This window comes from Manacus vitellinus, unplaced genomic scaffold (assembly GCF_001715985.3).
Source record: "Manacus vitellinus isolate BGI_N305 unplaced genomic scaffold, ASM171598v3 scaffold_21_pilon, whole genome shotgun sequence".
Lineage (NCBI taxonomy): Eukaryota > Metazoa > Chordata > Aves > Passeriformes > Pipridae > Manacus > Manacus vitellinus.
In genome coordinates this window covers 8,939,242-8,958,172 of record NW_021939546.1, presented here as the reverse complement: position 1 = coordinate 8,958,172, position 18,931 = coordinate 8,939,242, and the positions used below count along the sequence as shown (strand labels likewise).

Here is an 18,931-nt window from a genome sequence, read left to right as displayed (position 1 = left end):
GTGATTTTGTACATTTGAAAACAAATAGAGGAAACAAGAGCAAAATTTCATATTTGCAATAACATGAGTCATCCGAAATATTTCAAACCATCACATGGAATTTTGCCACATGAATTGATGAAATAAATAGGTCACTGTCATCATATATGTGAGAGAGAACTCACTGAATCATACATTTTCCCATAGGAATTAAAGATACTTGCTGATAGCAAAGGAAGAGGGACAAGCAGGAAACTTGGGTTCTGTTCCAAGCTTCCCAGGCAGAGCAGGGATTCCCTGTTACCCCAAAGACTGATCCTCTTTGCCTTGTCCTTTCAATTTGCCTCTTTCCTACTCCCATCTCTTCATCCCAGCCCTGTTCTCTCCAACTACCAAATCCCAGCCCCTGATTCTTATGTTTATCATGCCAGTTCTAGTTTCTTACCCCAAATCTTTGGCCTTAACATCTTCCTTCACACAGGACAGGAAATTTCAGTCCCATGAAAGTTCTCTATGATGGCCAAGTGAGAGAAAGGATTCTGAGACAAGGCACACAAAAATTTGTAAAAACTATTTATATAATAGCATAAAAAAATCAGCTTTTGATATTTTAAAAATATTCTTAGTAGGACTAAATTTAAATTAGTGGCCTAAGAGCTTGAAGAAAATGAAGAAAATTAATAAGCTTCAGTTTGAGTTTACAGCAAAAATGGTGGGAAGAAGTTTTATTGTAATACTTTTTCACTGATATATTGAAGTCAGTGCTTCAAACCTGTTTTCTTAAGTCTTTTCCTTAAATCTTAAGTTTCAGACAAGGTAAATTCAAACTGTGATAGAAAGTGACAATTCATTATGAGCCTATGAATCTATAATTTTTTATTTTGTCTATTAAGATAGAATAAATGCTGGAAAGATCAAACAACTTACATGTTTTACAAGTGATGTCTGACGGATATCTTGCTTAAATAGTATGAAATAATAGGCCCATCATTTCTAACTGTCTTGTAATTGAGTAACTCAGTTTCAGAATTACCCCCATAATTATCCCCTACATACAGAACTGCATACTTGCTGGAATCCTTTAAAATTTGAATCCTCCTATTCAAGTAGAAGTTGCACTACAACATATAATTTGTTCCTAAAATTACAAATAATTGTATTTTACAAGTAGAATAAATAAAAGCAAAGTCAAATGATTGAGGCAGTGTCACATTCCTATTTTTTTGTAAGTAAGGACCATAAATTTTCTACGCCTTTTACTCAGAAGAGTAAAATGAATATTCCTCTCTGAAAAGGAAAAAGAAATGAAAACCAGTCCACAAAGACAAACTGCAATCAAGAGTGTTTGGTCAGGTTCATTGTTGAAAACTGTATTATCCATCTGATTATTTTATTTCTGGATAGAAGAGTAAGTGTTAAAGGGTAAGAACTACTTAAGTAAGTCATTATTCTGAAATATTTGCCAATTACAGAACATAAAACACTGTAGATACTGAGGGCCACTACACATACAAAAACAAACCGCTTATCAGAGCTCCATCCTCACCTCAAAATTACCAGTGCCAACTTCCTACTTCACTGTGTTTCACTGGTTTTTCCTCTTCCTTAAAATTTTGACTGAAGCCTCTTCTTACTTCTTGATGCTTAAAATCACTTTCTTCTTTTTCTTTGTTATTTAGTTCTGTGAAGCAGAGACGGTACAAAGGCAAAATCTATACTATATATTGACTGGAGGAATCAGCTAAAGAATAATGTGCATGAAGGACAGCTAAAATGACCAGAAAAATTGGTAGGCTCTAGAGTGACGTGAAAAACTCATGATGATACTTCATAGGTGTGTCCACTTGCACAGAGAGGATCTCCAACTACAAACTCTTCTGCCCAGAGGTGTGTGTCACACAGCTCCATTGCTGCCACAAATGGACAGAGTTCAAGTGGGGCACACACCGGGGAAGCAACTCGCTCACAGCTGTGCATTGGCTGAGTTGAGAGCAGAACCTAAGGTGCATCATGACCCCTTGAGAGACTTCAGTCCTTCCCTAATGCACAGGAGTGCCAAAGCAGACACTCCCCTTTATAATGCTCCTCACACCGGTCCTTCTTTTTTAGTCCTCTGAGTGACAGCATCTCACTGTACTCCAAGTATGCACCACTTCAGACTTCTGTTCCCTTTTCTGTTCTGAACCTTATGCTGTCATCTGCCTTTCTGAATTGCCTACTACTCATGTGGGATAAAACATGTTGCCTGCACTAACTCTGCTGTCAGTTTAAGTTTTTAGTCCTAATCAGAGCTAGTTATGCCATCTTGGCACGGCAATTTTTTTTAATTGCATAATTTGCCACCAGATTACTTTTGAGAGTAATTTATGCAGCTCTTTGCCTATTAATAATTAGATTATGCTCTTAAGGAAAAACTTGCCATGTAGGTCTGAGGATTGATGCTGATCTGACAGCTCTATTGGTAATTCACAATGGATTTTCTGTTTATTAGAAGGTTGGCTGGTAGAAATGTGTCCCATAGCTGTTAATGAAAATGCCTGTTGTCAGCTTTTCTCAGTGGTCAGCACAGAGGCAAAATTCACTATGAGTTGTCTCTAAAGGGAATGGCTAAATCGAAGTTTAGCTTCTCCCTCAAGCCCCCTTTGCTCTAAGCTGTATTGGCCAGAGGAACTCTTGTAATTTGCTGCAAAATGAAAGCACCCCAGTTCTGCTGGCCAGCAGAGTGTGGAGTAAATAAGTAAATAAGAGGCTGTATGCTTTTCACATGAATTGTAGTTTAGATGAAGATTACAAAAATGCTGCTGTTTGAATTATTGCATAGACAACATACACATATTTTTATTTATTAGTTAATTGGGAAGGCTGGAAAACAGTTATAAGAAAGAGAAAGCCAAAGGTGCAGTTCCATGGCACCAAGTATTTTGGAAAAGGGCTTTAAGTACAGCCAAAACAACCTCTTGGAAGCCAGTATGAGTGCCAGTGAATCAGTTACAGATTTGCAGGAGAGTCTGGGTTGCAAGCATCCGAGAAAGTTGGCACATTTTATCAGAATTAGAGCTGGAGCTTCACTGCAGAAGAGACTCATATTCACAAGGATGATAATTCAGCACTCAGGGAATAGAAGTATCTTGTTGTGGATACAGTTCTGAAAGCTGCTCCTGAATTACCTAGATAATTTGTCTGTTACTGACACATATCCTGCAAAGGTCTTTGATCTGTGTTTTTCTGAAAGCTGGATGATCTCACTGTTAGGTTGAAACACTCCTCACTCAGCAGAGAGAAGTGCTGTAGGGATCTGTGTAGCAACTTAAACATATTGGTAATAGTGAAGAGAGAGCAAGGACAGCATATTTTATGAGTTTCAAACCACTGGCTCTTACTGGAAGAGGTCTGTATTTTGTAGTTGGAGTGAAAAAAGAAGTTGATGTGGTTTTCTTCTGACATAAAAGATGATGCACATCATCCACTGGTCAGTGAAGAGCTTCCCACTCCTACTTCAAATCCTGAATGTCATCAAAAGAGAATGTTTTTTTATTTCAATCCTCCAGCACTTACATAGTTAACTCAGTCACTGAGGTAGATAAAGTCAGTTCTAATGTTTCAAATAAATCTTTCCAAATAATTGGAACAACAGAGAATGCTAATTATTGTCACCCAATAATCACAGCAAGTATAAACTGACTGCATGATATAAATGAGTACATTGATTGCTAAAAAAAAGTTTTGCCACTTCAGAACATTTCAGCTTTCTTTGAAACAAAATTTCATGAAGTTTGGAGAAAAAAATCCACCCTTACTCCAACTCTGTCTTATTAAGTATGAGTGGAAATTTGCATAAGACTGAGCATAAAACTGTGATAGCTAACTTTATTTGTTTGAAATCACTGCAGTAATAATTCTGAGAGGAAAATAGCTGAGTTCTGAATAATAGGAAAAAAATGTCCAAAAGTAAAATAACAATGTGAAGTACAAAAATAACCAAGAATGTTCTATATCTCTTGACCACTTGATTTGGGAATACTCAGTTGAAAAGGTGAATTGAATGACTCCTGGAATCAATTCTCTCTGCCTTGGTTGTTGAATTTTGGTATGAACAGAACCCTGGTGGAAACAAACCAAGGATAAGATGAGTTAAAAAAAAACAACAAAGGGATAAAGAGAATCAGAGAGAAAAACAAAGATAGGAATTCAGGTTTTGGAAGAAAATAGTTATTAGCAACTGAACAAGGTACATGAAGACATTTCAAAAGACTAATACCTATTAGACTGGAATTAGATGTTTCTCCATCCTGGGAAGTTGTAGGACTTACTTAGGTCTGTGTTTTGGACACAGTATTGACAACGTCTCAGAAGTCTTGAACCAGTCTCCAAAACCCTGACATTTACCACTGTACTTCTTGGTTTCAACCACACCACACGTTGTTTAACTGACTGGTGCATACACACCATCAGGCCAACCAACTGATAGCTTTTGAGCTGAGATTCACCTATCCTTCCCTCCTTAGAGACTCTCCTCAATCACAGAAAAACAGTCCCCATGTCACTGTGAATCAAATGACCAGGAGATTGGTCTCTAAAAAAAAAAATCTCAGGTAACACAAGAGCCACAATTAAATCCTAACCTGTACTGACACTATTGACACAACTGAGGTAAAAAGGCTGCTTTCTGGCCTTTGGTAGATCATTTTCCTGTACACATTTCAAATAAGTCAATCATAAAAATCACAAAAATAATTGATCTGATTGTATCTGATTTCACCTGAACAACACAAGTGTTCAGGTGAAGTTACAACTCTCACAAAATCTCAGTTATCCAGCCTTTTTCTTTGTTGATGTTCAATATGCATTGATCCCTCCCAGACTCCTCTTTTCTGGAGTCTTTGCACCAGCCACATCACTGTCATTAATCCTCTCACTGTGTGCAGTGCATCATTAAGTGTTGAGCCTGTTTCTGAGGTACCTAAAGTCAAATTCTCAAATTGTTCAAGCTTAACAGTTTGATAATTTGAATCTTCCCTGACTCTTCATGTATATATTTAATACTAGCAAGGCAAATCTGTAATTCAGCAGAAAGAGTCAGACTGAATTTCTGACTTCATTTCACTTGATGCCAAGTCAGGGTTGATTTCACAAAATAAAACCAACCAAGCAACCGAAGAATATTTATACTTTTTAGCAAGTACAGTCTAATACAGGGGGACTGCACATAGTGTTGGAAGGATTCATTGTCAGGGCTCTAGGTAGCCACCAACAGGCCCTGACCAGCGTCATCTGGCTCCTCACAACATCCACACCCTCTGCCCGTTGGTCCAGGAGCCACATTTAAGCTCAGCTGGGGCAGCCTGACCTTTCCTAAGCTCAGTGTTGTCTCCTGCTATCCTGGATTGCTTGTTAGTCCTCCTGAATGAACTTTAGACCTATGCTGTACGTAACTTGCCTCCTGCCCTGTCTCCTGGATGGACTCAATATCTTACCTTGCCTGGTGCTGCTGATGGTGCCCATCCACCAGCCTGTCCACCTTCAGATCCTGCAGGGCTGCACCTCCCTGAGCTGCCATCACTCCTGGCTCTTACTTTTGCCCGACAGCTGGAAGATGACGCTCCCACTTGCCTGGAGTTCATCTCAAGGCAAGACCTGAAATCAAAGTGTAAAGTGCTAGCTGACTTAATGCAGTCTTACTAGTTAAAGTCAAGCTCTATTGATATTGCACGATTTCCCTTTCTCTCTAAAACCTGAACTTTTCCTTGAGGAGGTCACTTGTGTGGTAAAGCACTTGATCCAGGCTCTCCTGGATCTAGAGGAGACGGTAACCATCCCATTGCTCTCCCAGAGGCTTCTTATTACCCTTTTTTCCAGGAGCCAAATCATATGCAGAGAGTGCACTACAGGCAGATGTGTGGTCTGGAGCTGAGATCTGCTTACCCTTCTCTCAGGAGAGGCTCTTCCATACAGGTAACAGTGACTGCTTGAGCCCCAATTTTTTAAGAAAAGTACCCTGAAATGCCCTCTGGAAAGAGTAGGAGATTGATCTCTCAGAAACATTGTTTTACGTGAAGCTTTTCCCCCAAGGGCTTCTGAGTACAACAGAGGTGGGATCCCTCTCCACGACCTCCCTGCTTTGGCTGCCCTGAGACCCCACCGAGGCGACGGGTGAGGGCGGACCCCCTAAACCTCTGCTCGACGTGTGACCCAGCGCTGAGGTAACGCCAAGCCCCAGGCTCTGAGGGGAGCAGCCACCCGCACACAGCCCTTCTCGCCATTCCCTCCCAGTCAGGGCGCGGTCGGCTCCGCCGCTCCGCGCTTGTGGACCCCGGGGGGGGGCGTGGGCGCGGCGGTTCCCGCGCCAGCGCAGCCCCCTGCCCCGCCCAGCTCCGCCCGCCAACGGCCGCTCTCTTCCTCTGCTCTCCTCTCCTCGCCTCCCTTCTCGCCCGGGCGCGCCGAGCCGAGTGGCCGGGCGGGCAGGGGCACCATGAGCGCCGAGTGCAGCAGTTACCTCAACGCCGACAAGGTGCTGGTGAGCGGGTTCAGCTGCCCGCGGGCGGGCGGCGACGCCCGCGCCGTGTTCTGCTGCGGCTTCCAGGACGTCAAGTACTGCTGCGATGACCCCCACAGCTTCTTCCCTTACGAGCACAGCTACATGTGGTGGCTCAGGTAGGGTCGCGGCGGTGCCTGCCCGGGGGGGAGGCTCCGGGCGGGCCGGTGAGGTATTTGTAGCCGGGAACGCTTTCGGGCTGCCCTTGTCCCGCCGAGAGTAGCGGGAGAGCGGCATCTTCAGCTCGGAGAGACTTTTGCTTGTGCCGGGGTGGTTTCTGAAGGAAACAACTCGTGGTCTTCGTAAAGGAAGCGCTGGGAAACCTCGGTGCCTCTGGATGGAGCACCTCGAGTGTCCCCCGCCCTTCGGGTGTGAGGGGAACAGCAGCCTCGGGGCCCGAGCGTGTAAGGTGCTGCGGACATAAAGTTCCCAATGACTTTAGCTACTTTTCCATGTGTGGTAAAGTCAAGCACTGCGTAACTTTCCACTTGAAAGATGACAGATAATCAGCCTGGTGCTCTCCCGGGGCAGTGCGAGGGTCCGCCTGGCTCCGGCAGTACCTCCAGCAGAGAGGAGAGCTGCACACAGCCAGCCCGGCTGCTCCCTGATTCCCCTCGGGCTCCTCAGCATCCACGCCAGCAGTGTCAGGATGTTGGTACACCTCTGCATGATGCTCTCACTATGTTTCTTATGGACTTGATATCCTTGATTTTGTCAAATCCCTTTCTGGGCTTGCTTATAGCATCTGCTTCTGAAGCCCTGGTGGCAGCCTGCTGTTTAAAGATACAGACTTTTATCTGTTTTATATTATTCCCCACTAGTTTTCTGAAGTGCTCTCTACTATTAGTATTGTGAGATTTGGTGAAAAGCAACCGCATGTTCAGTTTATGCTTGATGTTTAAAATTTTATTTGCATTTGGTGCATCGGTTCTCAGCTTTCACCTCTGAGCTGAACAGCCTTAGTCCTTTTGGATTATCGTTGGGGCAGGTGCTGTGCCCCACTGATGGTTTTAGTTGCGTCTCATCCGTACTGTTTTTCACTCCACAGTGCTGGAGTTGCATGCTCAAGATGTGGGCATGGCAAGGTTCTACAGAGTGGCAAAATGCTGCCTCCAGCCTTGCTCTGAAAATTCTTCCTCTTGGCCAACTTTTTGTTGATGTCTTTGACTGCTGGTTCACATTGACTCTGATTTCAGTGAGCTGTCACTGATGGCTGTAAAACTTTCCTTGAGTTCAGAACAGCCATTTCTGAGTTCATTGCCCTGTAGGCTTGGTTTTGTTTATACATTGCAATGTTTATACATTATGTTATGTACACTGAAACTCATCTACAACACTTTTGCCTGCTCACTCAGTTTTCCTCAAGTCTTCTAGCATTCCTTGCCCTCATAGCATTTGATCACTTCTAGGGACTTAGGATCAGCAGAAACTCAGATTTCATTCTTCACTACGTTATAGATGAAGATACTGAAGAAAAGTCAGTCTCAGTGACTTTTCTTTACACTGAAAAGAGCCCACCTAGCCTCGTGCTTTGCTCCTTAGTCTTTTAAGCAGCCTTAAATCTGTAACAAAACCTTTCCCTAAGCCTGTGTCAGTTCAGTCTTTTTAGCCACACCTTCAGTGTGGGGCTTCGTCAAAAGGTTTTTTGAGACATCTAACTCTGTCCACTGGGTTCCTCTGTCCATCTGTCTATTGACACCTCATAGATTCCAGCAGGTTAACAAGGCAGTGTTTTCCCCTCGTAGAAATGCTGACTCTTTTATTAAAGATTTTATGTCAGAAAGCTGCAAGTGCCAGCAGCTTCCTCTGGGCTGAGCGTGGTGAGGAGGGGGATGGGAGTAGTGGCTTTGCCATCAAAGGACCTGTCCCTCATATTCAGGCAGGATGAGGGGGGGCGTCATGGCCTGGGAATAATAGCCAGGCTCAGATTCAGCACTCAGCACCCTGACATTGTGTTTACCTCTTGACTTGATGATATTATTTTTTTTCCTCACCTTTCTGTCTTGCGAGGGGTGGAATTCAGGTCTGTAGTTCCTGGGTTCCCCTCTAGAGCCCTGTTTCAGGTTGGAGTTATACTCCCAGGCTGCCAGACCTCTGTTAGGGTGGCCTTGTGTGATGATGGGGTGCACACCTTGGCCAGCAGTTTTGCAGTTTCACATGTGAATGCCTTCAGGGTTCATGAATGAATGCTATCCAGTACTGTGGGCTTATTCATTTAATTTGTCTAATATTTACCATATTTAAAATCTACTTTCTCTGCTACAAGGAGTGGGTTGAATATGGGGATCCCCCAGCCATTCACCACTGTGACTGACACAGAATTACTCAGCTTCTCTGATGTGAGAAGATGTCTCCAAGTGTCCTTTTTTTACACTTATCAAATACTGTTTTATTGTTATATGATATTTTTGCATAGTCTGATGTTTTGATCACAGTATACCTTCTCAAGTACTGAAAGATTAAGTTTAAAAGGTTTTGCTTTTGCATGTGGATGATGTGCTGCAGTGAAGACTGATAAAACTTGATCTTTTCTGAAAGTACCTCCAAGAACTGAATCCCATCAGAGGCTTTAATGAAACACCTCTCTGAAGGGTCTTTCTTTACAAAGATTTTCTAGAGTCTGAGAAGTGACTTCTTAGACTCCACCTAGGTCAGAAATTTGGGCCCAGACTTTGAAACCTAAGGACTTTTTTTTTCTTCTTCTTCTTTTCACAGTGGCCCTAAACTGCTGAAAGGACTGAAGGAGGTTGCCATTGGTGGGGTTTTGGTTGTGCTTAACTTCTACCATAACTATCTATATCCATTGCAGAAAAGAGGTGAATAAATACAATTTACCTCTCTAAGCAAAGTTACTGAGTGGTGAGAATTGAAATTTCTGTTTTCATTAGAGTTTTCAGAAACAAATCCCATAACTTTTAGTTACTAACACTGATAATGCTACAATATTACAGCACTTTGAAAACTGTATACATTTGCACATGATAGTTTCATTAGGAGTTTGAGGAAAACATAACAATAACATTTTTTGGCTTCTCAGAATGTTTTGGTGATCACTGCCTTGCTTGTCTTTGTCTTAGGCAGTTACTTATATCGGTTTGTAACAACAATATGTTAAAATAATTCTTATAATGCTTCTTGCAGCCTTTGAAGACACACTTTTAAGACTTAAAACCCTTAAAACTATACAAGAGTTAGCCAAACTAGCCAAGGTAAGTCTGGAGATGGAATGTACTGAGAAAGGGAATGGAAGCTCTGATGGGGTAATTGTTTCAGGTTTTGCTTTACTCCAGAGCTTTAGGTTCCTTTTTCTAAACCTTTGCTTGATTCCCCCCATGAGTTTGAAAGCAGTGACTGGGTGCACCACAAATGGTTGGTGATATTTCAGGGATTGGTGACACACCAGGTGGAATTTCAGGAAACTATGCATATTCCTTCTGTGTTTTTCCTGCTGTGGGAGAGGCATTGCCAGAGCACTCTGTAGCCAGCTCTGACGGCAGCAGGTCATGGAGAAGCCAGCAGCCTGGGCAACCTAAAGCAATAGTCACTTGCAGGCCTATGCTATTCCTTTTATTTTCTTGCCAAATCTCTACTGCCTGTACTATGTTTAGAACCAGACACTGCCCTATCCCTTAGCAACATGGAACCTTCTTTTCCCATTCCACTCCTGCAAAACCTGTGGTATTTGACAAGTGCACCCTAACACTTGCTGTACTGGGAGCTGTTGGACAATCATAAATAACAGACCTTTGAGCAACTCTGACACATTTCATATTTTCACCAGAATTTATTATATGTAATTAATATTATTCTTTCTTGTGGTTTGTTTTTTTTTTACTGGTATTTAAAATGAAATAATATGGTATCTTTTTTTTCTCTTTGTTAGAACATATTTCTTGAAAAGCTGACCTCAGCAAAGAAGAGTGAAGGGTGCATTTTTGCTCTCTTACAACAGTCAGGAGCCCATGGAACAGGGAAGGCAACATTAGGGAAAGGCAGGGGTATGCAGATTTCACCAGAAGGTTATGCAGCATTGGAAACAACAGAAAACAGATGCTAAAAAAGTCTAGTGAGCAAAACACTGAGCAGCTCAGCCTCCAGAGCTGTGTGCTGTGCACGTACATGCAGTCATCACATCTGCTTTGCCTCCCAAGCTGAGTGGAAGGGAAGAAATGCTGAACATGTAGTATTTGTACTGAACTGCTGCAGTTAAATTCAGCCTTTTTGTTTCTCATTGTTTTAAAAGATTTTTAGAATTTTTTTTGGCACTCTTCGGTTAAGTTTTATTTTGCAAATTTAATGGCATCTGTCAGTATCAAATAGAATTATAACTCCATTCCAAAGCTGTATCTTTTTAGTTTCATATAATAACATATATTTGATTAAAATTTTGTCAGGCCACATATAGATGTTGTTCAAAATGCTTTATTAATTAATACTCTTGACCTAATGCTGAGGCCAAGCTTTGCTTGGCTGTACAGATCTCCAGGAGTCCGTTTTGGCTTTCCAAAATAGCAAGTCTTTTGTTCCTCTATGCCCACTCTTTCAGTCTCTTGAGTATATTTATCTGTTTGCTTTGCAAATACTACAGACAACACGTCACTGCAACAATGGCATTAGGAACATTTGATTCACTGGGATCAGATGACTCATGAGCTTCCTTTTAGTGTACCAGTGGGCAACACTGCATCTGCTTAGCCAATATTTAAAGTTTCCCTGGCTGTTCTTGGTGTGGATGGATTAGTTTTATCAACTAAAAGTAACAGTGGGTGTGTGGTGCTGAGCATCCACTGACAGAAATGTCAATGACCCACTAAGCAGCTCCCTGGACAGCAGCTTGGGGAGCCCTGGGGAGGCTGCTGGCAAGTGGAGCCTCTGCTGAGCAAAGCCTTTGGCTGTGCTGCAGGCCTGGATGTGGCACTTGGTGTAACTGTCATTGAAATGTGTGGTGTGGCTGTATCTTTGTTGTATGTGGAAAGTAACTTGGGAGAGTTCTGTTTGGATCTTCTAGCAAGCCTAACATTGCTCACGTTCAAAGCATTGAGTGAATACTGCCAGGCCTTCAGTGCCATTTTTATGCTTGATCATTGCTTTCAGGTTGGGTGGGTTGTCACTGCAGAGGTTTTCACTTGCTAATGGGGCCACAGCTGTGGGCAAGAAGGACTTTTTAAATTGCTTGTTGAGTGTCTCTGCTGTCAGAAGACTGATCTTGAAGATACACCCAGAAACCTGTAGATGGTTACCATGTGGACTGCTGAGGGCTTCAGACAGCTCATGTTTAAAGTAAAGGCTGGAAAATGGCAAAATGCTTTTAGTGAGGGCTAAGTTTGTTTTTGATAACAGCTTTAACTGCAAAAATAGAAAGAAAAGATCCTGGTTAAGAAACATCAGTGTTTAGAACTATGGAAAACACTAAATTCTTCTGAATTAAATAAATTAAGAAATAACCACCCATTCCCAAACTTTAACCCAAAATTAATCTTAAAGAACTTAACCACACCTTCTAAGTGGGTTGATGGCTTCAGCACTTTGACAACAGTTTGGTATTGAAATATTGTATGTTTAAAAAGAGTAAGTACAAATTGAATTCTGATTTCTGATTCATTTAGGAAGTGGAATCCAGAGTGTCTGTTTGGTTTTGTGCTGCTGATCTCCATGTTTTGGGTGAGATCTTTTCATGTTGCTGCTGGAGCACGACAAACACTTTTGGTGGCACATACACTGTGATGTCTTTAACCTGGAGAGTTCTTCAGGAACTGTTTTTCTTTGTCATTTGTAACTCCCAAAGCATCTTACCCAAGTTGTGTAGTGATGCTGAGGGTGCATTGTGCTGTACATTGCACAACTGTGCTGTTATTGTCATCTTCTCCACATGCATGGAGGAGAGCTACAGCTGAGAGGTAACAGATGCCTGAAGAGAAAAACCTGTAATCACTAATATATGCTTGATCTCTTCAGCTTTAGGACAGCTGACTCTGCTGAGTGTTTGGACAGTGGTGAGCAACCTCCTTAGTACTACACTGCAGATCGTAATTTAAATGGAATCTTAACACAGAGCTTGTATTTTCGCAACAAAAAAGCACAGATATGTGTTTCTGAAGAGCTTGTTTGTATTACTTGGTTGAAATGGCTATTCAGCCTCCTGTAGTGGTGTGTATTTCTTCTGTTTTGTCTATTTGGGTCAAGGTGTTCCAAGTGAAAATGCAAAAATGAGGCCAGAACCCAGCTGAGATCTCTGACTGTAGGGTCATACTCAGATTCCATATTAAGCAGAATATTGCTTGCCTGCAGATCTTGTTTGAGCCAAAAAACAAGAAGGAAAAATTTGCTTGGTATGTGCATATATGCACAAACACATTACGACACCCTTGTTCATGCAGATGATGAACACCATGACAAATCTTCAGAAGGGTAAAGCTGTTCTTTCCAGAACTGGTCGTTTTGCTGATAACAAATTATTTTATTTATGCTAAAGTGGAGCTAAATGTTGCACAAACCTCATTAATGAATCTGACCAATAACTCATGATGAAGTCATTCTGATATCTGCTGTTCTCATGCTGATGGTTTTAAGAGTTTCTCCTGTGGACAAATCTGTGCTGGTGCTATGGGAGCTCGTGGAGAAGCTTTGTAGTAGCTTGAATTTAAAATTCATAAAAACATCCCAAGGCACAGTTCTTCCTATATCTCTGCAAGGCCACAGTAGAGCTGACTTCTCACTGATAGCAGTGATATATAAAGGCATATTTATGACTAGAGGATGGAGCTGGTAGAATTAAGAACATTCATTTATCTTCTCTCCTTTTGACATCTGTCCAAATCGTAAATAGAGCAGCAATGGAAGGATTCTCAATCCTCAGACCCTTCATCTGTGACCAAAAGGCTGCTGTTTCATTTCACCAGAAGTCAGCACTTTGACATGGACTGTAGAATAGAGGACTGGAACACTGAAGGCATCAAAAGGCCCAGGAGGGGATAGGGAATGATAGTTAGACTGTGCTGTATTGAGGCCTTTATTTCATCAAGAGCATTTTATATTAGGAAAAGACTTGAAAAGAAGGGTTGGAAATAAGGAGAGGTTTCTGTATATACATACACTGTCTCACTGTGTGCCTGTGGGAGATGTATAAAGTAACTTTTATCCTGCAGGAGTAGTATCTTGATAAAACCTACATATTACTGTATGTTTGGCCTGAGAAATTAAGTTCCTACTTCTTTGGTGCCTTTGATATTGTGTGTAAACTAATTCAGCTTTAGTTTTCCTTTTACCATGACAAAGATCATGGGAGAATTTCACTGGTCTTAACTGGAGATTTATTGCATTAACACAAAGGCACACCAGTGATCACAGTACTCTGTCCTGCTCTCCAGAGCTGCTCCAGAATTGAATAACATGGCTTGCATGGGTTTTATACAGTAAAAATGGCTTTTCAGACTGAAAATACAGCTTGAGTAGTCATGTTGTTTGAGCTGCCTGGAGCCCTAGAATCCCTCTCTGTGTGTGCATGTGATATTATGCTTTTCTAGGAGTATGCACTGCACTGAAGAACTTTTTGATTTCTGATGTCAGTTACTGCATGACATTACTTCTGATTTTCATAAACACACTTTCAATCAGACTCAGCAGTAGCATGCATAGGGAACAGGAAATGTCACCAAGGGCCAGATGTTGAAATCCTGAATAATGACATTGACCCTTCTGACGACAATGAAATAACTGCAGTTTGTGCTGTTTAAGTATTGAGCTCTAAACTTTTGTTTACAGGAAAATACACAGTCAGTCCCATGCCTGAGTACAAGTAAACTCCAGACATCATCCTGACCGTTGTTTTAATGGGTACCCCAGGCTGTTTGTACTCTTAATTTCTTTGTTTTTCTCTCCTAGTGTTGGAGCTCTCGTGGGCCTGTCCATAGCAGCAGTGGTCCTCTTCGCTTTTATCATCACTGTGTGTGTTCTCTGTTATTTGTTTATCAGCACCAAGCCACGCAGCAAACTGGATACTGGTTTAAGCTTGCAGATGGCAGGTAAGACCTGTTGTTTTTGATGTACATAATCACCTGCAGAGGAAAAGTCTTATTCTGTCTTTAAATGGACGTGGAGAAGTCCAACAGTGTGTGTTTTCTTTCTGATGGGGACCTCAAGATGTAATGGAGCTGTCCTGCTGTTTTACCTTCTGTGTGAAATCCGGACCAAACTCAAAACATTTAACATGAGCTCAGTATATTTTACTTAGTTAGGCATTGGAAGTTGAACAAGTTGAAAAAGGGGAATAATTCTTGGGAAAAAAGTCCCCTCACCTCCAGTTTTTTTAATTTGTTATTTTAAAATGCTTCTCTACCTCCATGGCAGTAAATGACAAATGAGTTACTGTAACTTAGCCTATTATAGAGCAGTAAGCCTCCTCCTGAGTGTCTAGTTAACACAGTCCACTTCATGCCAAGCTTCCTATGTCTTATTTTTTTCTCCAGAGGATGCAGGTTTTGGTCTAAAAGTAGTTCTTTGGGCCATCAGGAACTGCAAAGCCTCCCTTTGGAGCTGTGTAAGCTGAGCAAGCTGCTGAAATGAGTGTTGCACGTTCAGCAAACTGCTACTAATCTGCAAATTGAAAACTTCACACTTGTCCTGGAGAGAGAGTGGAAATAAGACCTGCTACCTAGAACAGCCTAAATAAACTCTTGGGTGGGATGAACAAAATGCTCTGGTGCTCCAAGATGGTTGTGTTGTAATTATAGATTACCATTATGCTTTTCAATGTGTCGCAGTTCAACTTCTTCCCTCAAGTTTTCCTGCTATGACATCAGCTCTTAATCCATTGCCAGGACAGCAGTGCTGTCCTCCTCATGCCTTGCATTTGTGTTTGCACATGGGGAGCTGGGAAGGAGGCAGATGCCGTTGTAGCGCTGCTGCCACATGATTCCATCTTTCTATTCTGAGTTGGACCCCGCTGCAAACCCACATCCTGCTTGGGCATTAGAGGTATTCCTCTTTTCCTGTCATGAAGTGAACAACATCCCAAGCTCCCCCACTGATGACCCAGCATTCCTGCAGGCATCCCGTCTCACGATTCCAAATGTTATGAGCCCAGGAAGCTGGGAGATCTTTGCCTCTTCCCAGCCATCTCCTGTGTGCTTTGGGGCTTTGTTCAGGCTCTGTTGCTTTGCATTTAAACACAGCTTTGGCTTTGCTCTCATCCTGTGTTTTTCACTTTTATTATTCTGCTTCTTTGGCTGCTCTGAATGACAATTATTTCACATCTAAGCCCTGATAGCTTTAGCTGTTCATGAGATGGGCTGCTGGAAATTGAAAGCCAGTTGCTTTGCCTGTGAAATGCTGAAGGATTTCACTGACAAGCCTGAGTGCTTGTTTTCATCATCCTTGGGTTTCTTTTGCATGGGAGTCATGCAAGGTCTGAGTGTCTGAGGACATGACTAGGTCTGAGTGTCTGAGGACATGACTGGTTAGCTGCTTTCAGGCCTGGGGAACAATGAAAACAACCTCTCTCCTCCTCTTCCAGTTCTTCTGAGATCTGAGCATAATCATATCTAGACAATAAAAACGAATTAAAAAATTAAAACAGTTTTTAGAAGCTTCAGGAAACTGCAGACCTGGGGACCAAGAGTTTTATCTGAACTCAGTTCAACTCAGCTTTTTCTAAACTAGCATAATCTTACCTTTAGGTGAAGGCTGTGTGGCACATTAGATGTTGTGCAACATCTGTATCCCTGGAGCATTCAGAGAGCATTCATTTCTGAAGGCAGTATTTTTTATTGTGTTCAATTTCATGCATAATACATCAGCTCACTTAGAGTTTTGTACTTCATTAACCATACAATTGATTATTGTATGCCTTTCCTACCTCATGGAATAGTTAAAGTTGGTCATGGTTCTGTGGGCTCATCCAAGATCCCCTAAAGAAAGAAGTGGAATAGTTGAATTTTTACAGAAATAGTTTCAAGATTGATCATAAATTTAGCAATAAAGTGGATGTGAAGCCTTTATTAAAGTTTCTGATTCTGCAAAAGGCAGATCAACTGGAATTTGCCTCTGTTTAGTCTTGGACAAATGGTCTTCAATAACACCAGCCTCTGCTGGTGCTATTACAGACTGGGTTCCTGAGTTAACTAAGGATGTTTTAGCCCTAGCAAAAATTAACATTTTAATCTGAACACTGAATTTCAAGAAAAATTAGCTCAGTCACTGGTATAGAGAAGGAAGAACCCCTTAAATGTTACTGGAGTTACACAGTTCTATTTGTAGTATCATAGTGTAGAGTGCAGAGTTGATCCCTAATATGCAAGACAGTCTGAACAGGCAAATGAGAAGACCCTGCATTTCAAGGAACTGACAGCCTAGTGTCTTGTCAGATCAAGTATTTCTCAGTAAAAAGCAGCAATGTACTTTATTACTCTTTCAGTGAAATCCTCTCCTTTTACAGACAGTCTCAGCTCTTTACACCTTGCTTTTTCATCGTTTGCGCTCTGCTTACAATGTGAGGTTCACACAGGCTTTGGCTTGAGATCTGATGTTCTGCCTTGCCCAAGTGTCAAAGGGCTTTTCAGCTGTTCCTCTCTATCCTCAAAGCTGCCTTGCTGAAGTAGGGAGATGCTATAACCCAGGAGACAGAACTGCAGGGAACTGTCACATTTTTAATGCTTTGTGTCAGTTTGGACATTAATGTCCAGTGGAATTTTGAAGGGACATCACTAACCAGAAGACCTTCGTCCTTTTGCTTACATTACCTCTAAAAACCAGCTCTAAGACTGGCTTGACACAGGAATTGAGCCATGCTTTTTGAGACCAAGACTACTCAAATCCTTGGAGCATACTTCCTCTTAGCATAGTGAACTTGCTTTTTAATTATACAAGTTGCTCTTTGAGCTCTTTCTTTGCTCTTTAAGCTCTTTCTGAGAGAAAGGATTTTTTATTGAACTCATTTTTTAATGTTGCTATTACTCCCACTCGAAGGCTGGAAAACTATAATGCTGGTAAAAAAAGGTGCCAAAGAAATCCATGCCCTGAGCATTCAAACATGGATTTATCCAAGGTAGAAGGGAATTTGGCCATATGCTTTGTTCTTCTAACCAAAAGCTTCTCTTTGTTCAAAAGGTTTATCCCCTTCAGAATGTAGGGAACTAAGAAGTCAAAAGATTCCAAGTGTTTCATTAAAGCCAAGTGAATAATGCTGGAACATCCCCCAGTGCTGGAGACAAGGAGGGCTGAGGAAACATTGCCTAATTGTCAGGAGAGGAGGTAAACAGGCAGAAAAGGAGGAATCTAAAGGCACATCTGCTCAGCTCTGGGGAAGGGTGCACACATACTTCCCTTGGGCAGGCAGCTGATGGGAGAGGAGGGACCATCTCTGCTGGCTCCTTAGGATGGGCTTTGCCATCAGAGGTATAAAAGGTAGATAGAGACTCTCCACCTTGGTGACTTAAAAGTTTTTAAACACATTTTCTGAGTTGCCCCTGTATTTCTTCCAGATCTGGGAAGACCTTTGAGGTGAGGTGTTCCGTATCACTGCAAAGCAAGAATAGCAAATTGTATTTTATGATGGTAACTGGTATTTCCCTTAAAACTTAGCACAGGAGGACCTCTGTAATGCATTCAGAGTCAGACAGCAGGGACCTTTGGGTTGGAGTGTGAAGAGAACTGTGACCTTGTAAATTAATCAGAAGTGCTGGGAAAAATGTGCTTTAATAGAAGTTATTAATTTCTTGTTCTTGCAAAGCAATGACATCATAGTATGCAAAAGTTCGTGGTTTCATTTAATTAAAAGGAAAAACTCAGCTTGAAAAATAGCCAGATGACCTTCCTGTCCCTATTTCTCTCCTTAATTAAAGATTCCTCATGGGGCATGATGCAAATACTTGAGATATTCAGATATTTTGATGAAAAGGTACCAAAGTCTCACACATTCCCCTTCTTAGTTCAGCAGAATTACCTGACTCTTGGTTCTGAAAGCTGCTGTCTGAATTCAGACACACTGCTTGGCTTTGGGAGTGTGCACTGAGAACTTTGCTTTCCAGGTTTATCAATAATGGCAACTATATACTCTTCTGGTAGCTGGCCTTAAATTTTCCCCAGTCAGGCTACTTTTGTCTTTGCCAATCATCTGCCTCAGATTTGTATATGGGGAAAAATCAGCCAAATGGGCTCAAGTGTTCAAAAAAAAAAAAAAAAGAAGAAGATATTTTCTGGTTTGGACCTGGGAATTCAAATTTAGTGGAGGGTACATCACTAGGAAAGATTAAATTTGGAAATGTTTTTATTGGACTCCTTAGCTTTTAAATTTCTGAAACCTTCTTGTAGCAGTGAGATTTTTGCAGCTTATTAAATCAGGTTTTTTACTGCAAAGATACCTATAGCTGGTGTAGGCTTCAAAAATAAGGTGCCTTCCTCTATAACTGAGTAGAATTTTTTTTT

General features: G+C 41.7%; 1 protein-coding gene across 1 annotated transcript in view; it reads left to right on the top strand.

Annotated features, from left to right (window-relative positions):
• Positions 1–6,435: 6,435 nt before the first annotated feature.
• SHISAL2A (shisa like 2A) overlaps positions 6,436–18,931 on the top strand; it is a 19,119-nt gene continuing 6,623 nt past the window's right edge. The window contains exons 1-2 of the mRNA XM_018072074.2: positions 6,436–6,630; positions 14,393–14,532. Coding sequence (XP_017927563.1) covers positions 6,449–6,630; positions 14,393–14,532 — 322 coding nt within the window. The 5' untranslated portion in view covers positions 6,436–6,448. The remainder of the gene's footprint in view (positions 6,631–14,392; positions 14,533–18,931) is intronic.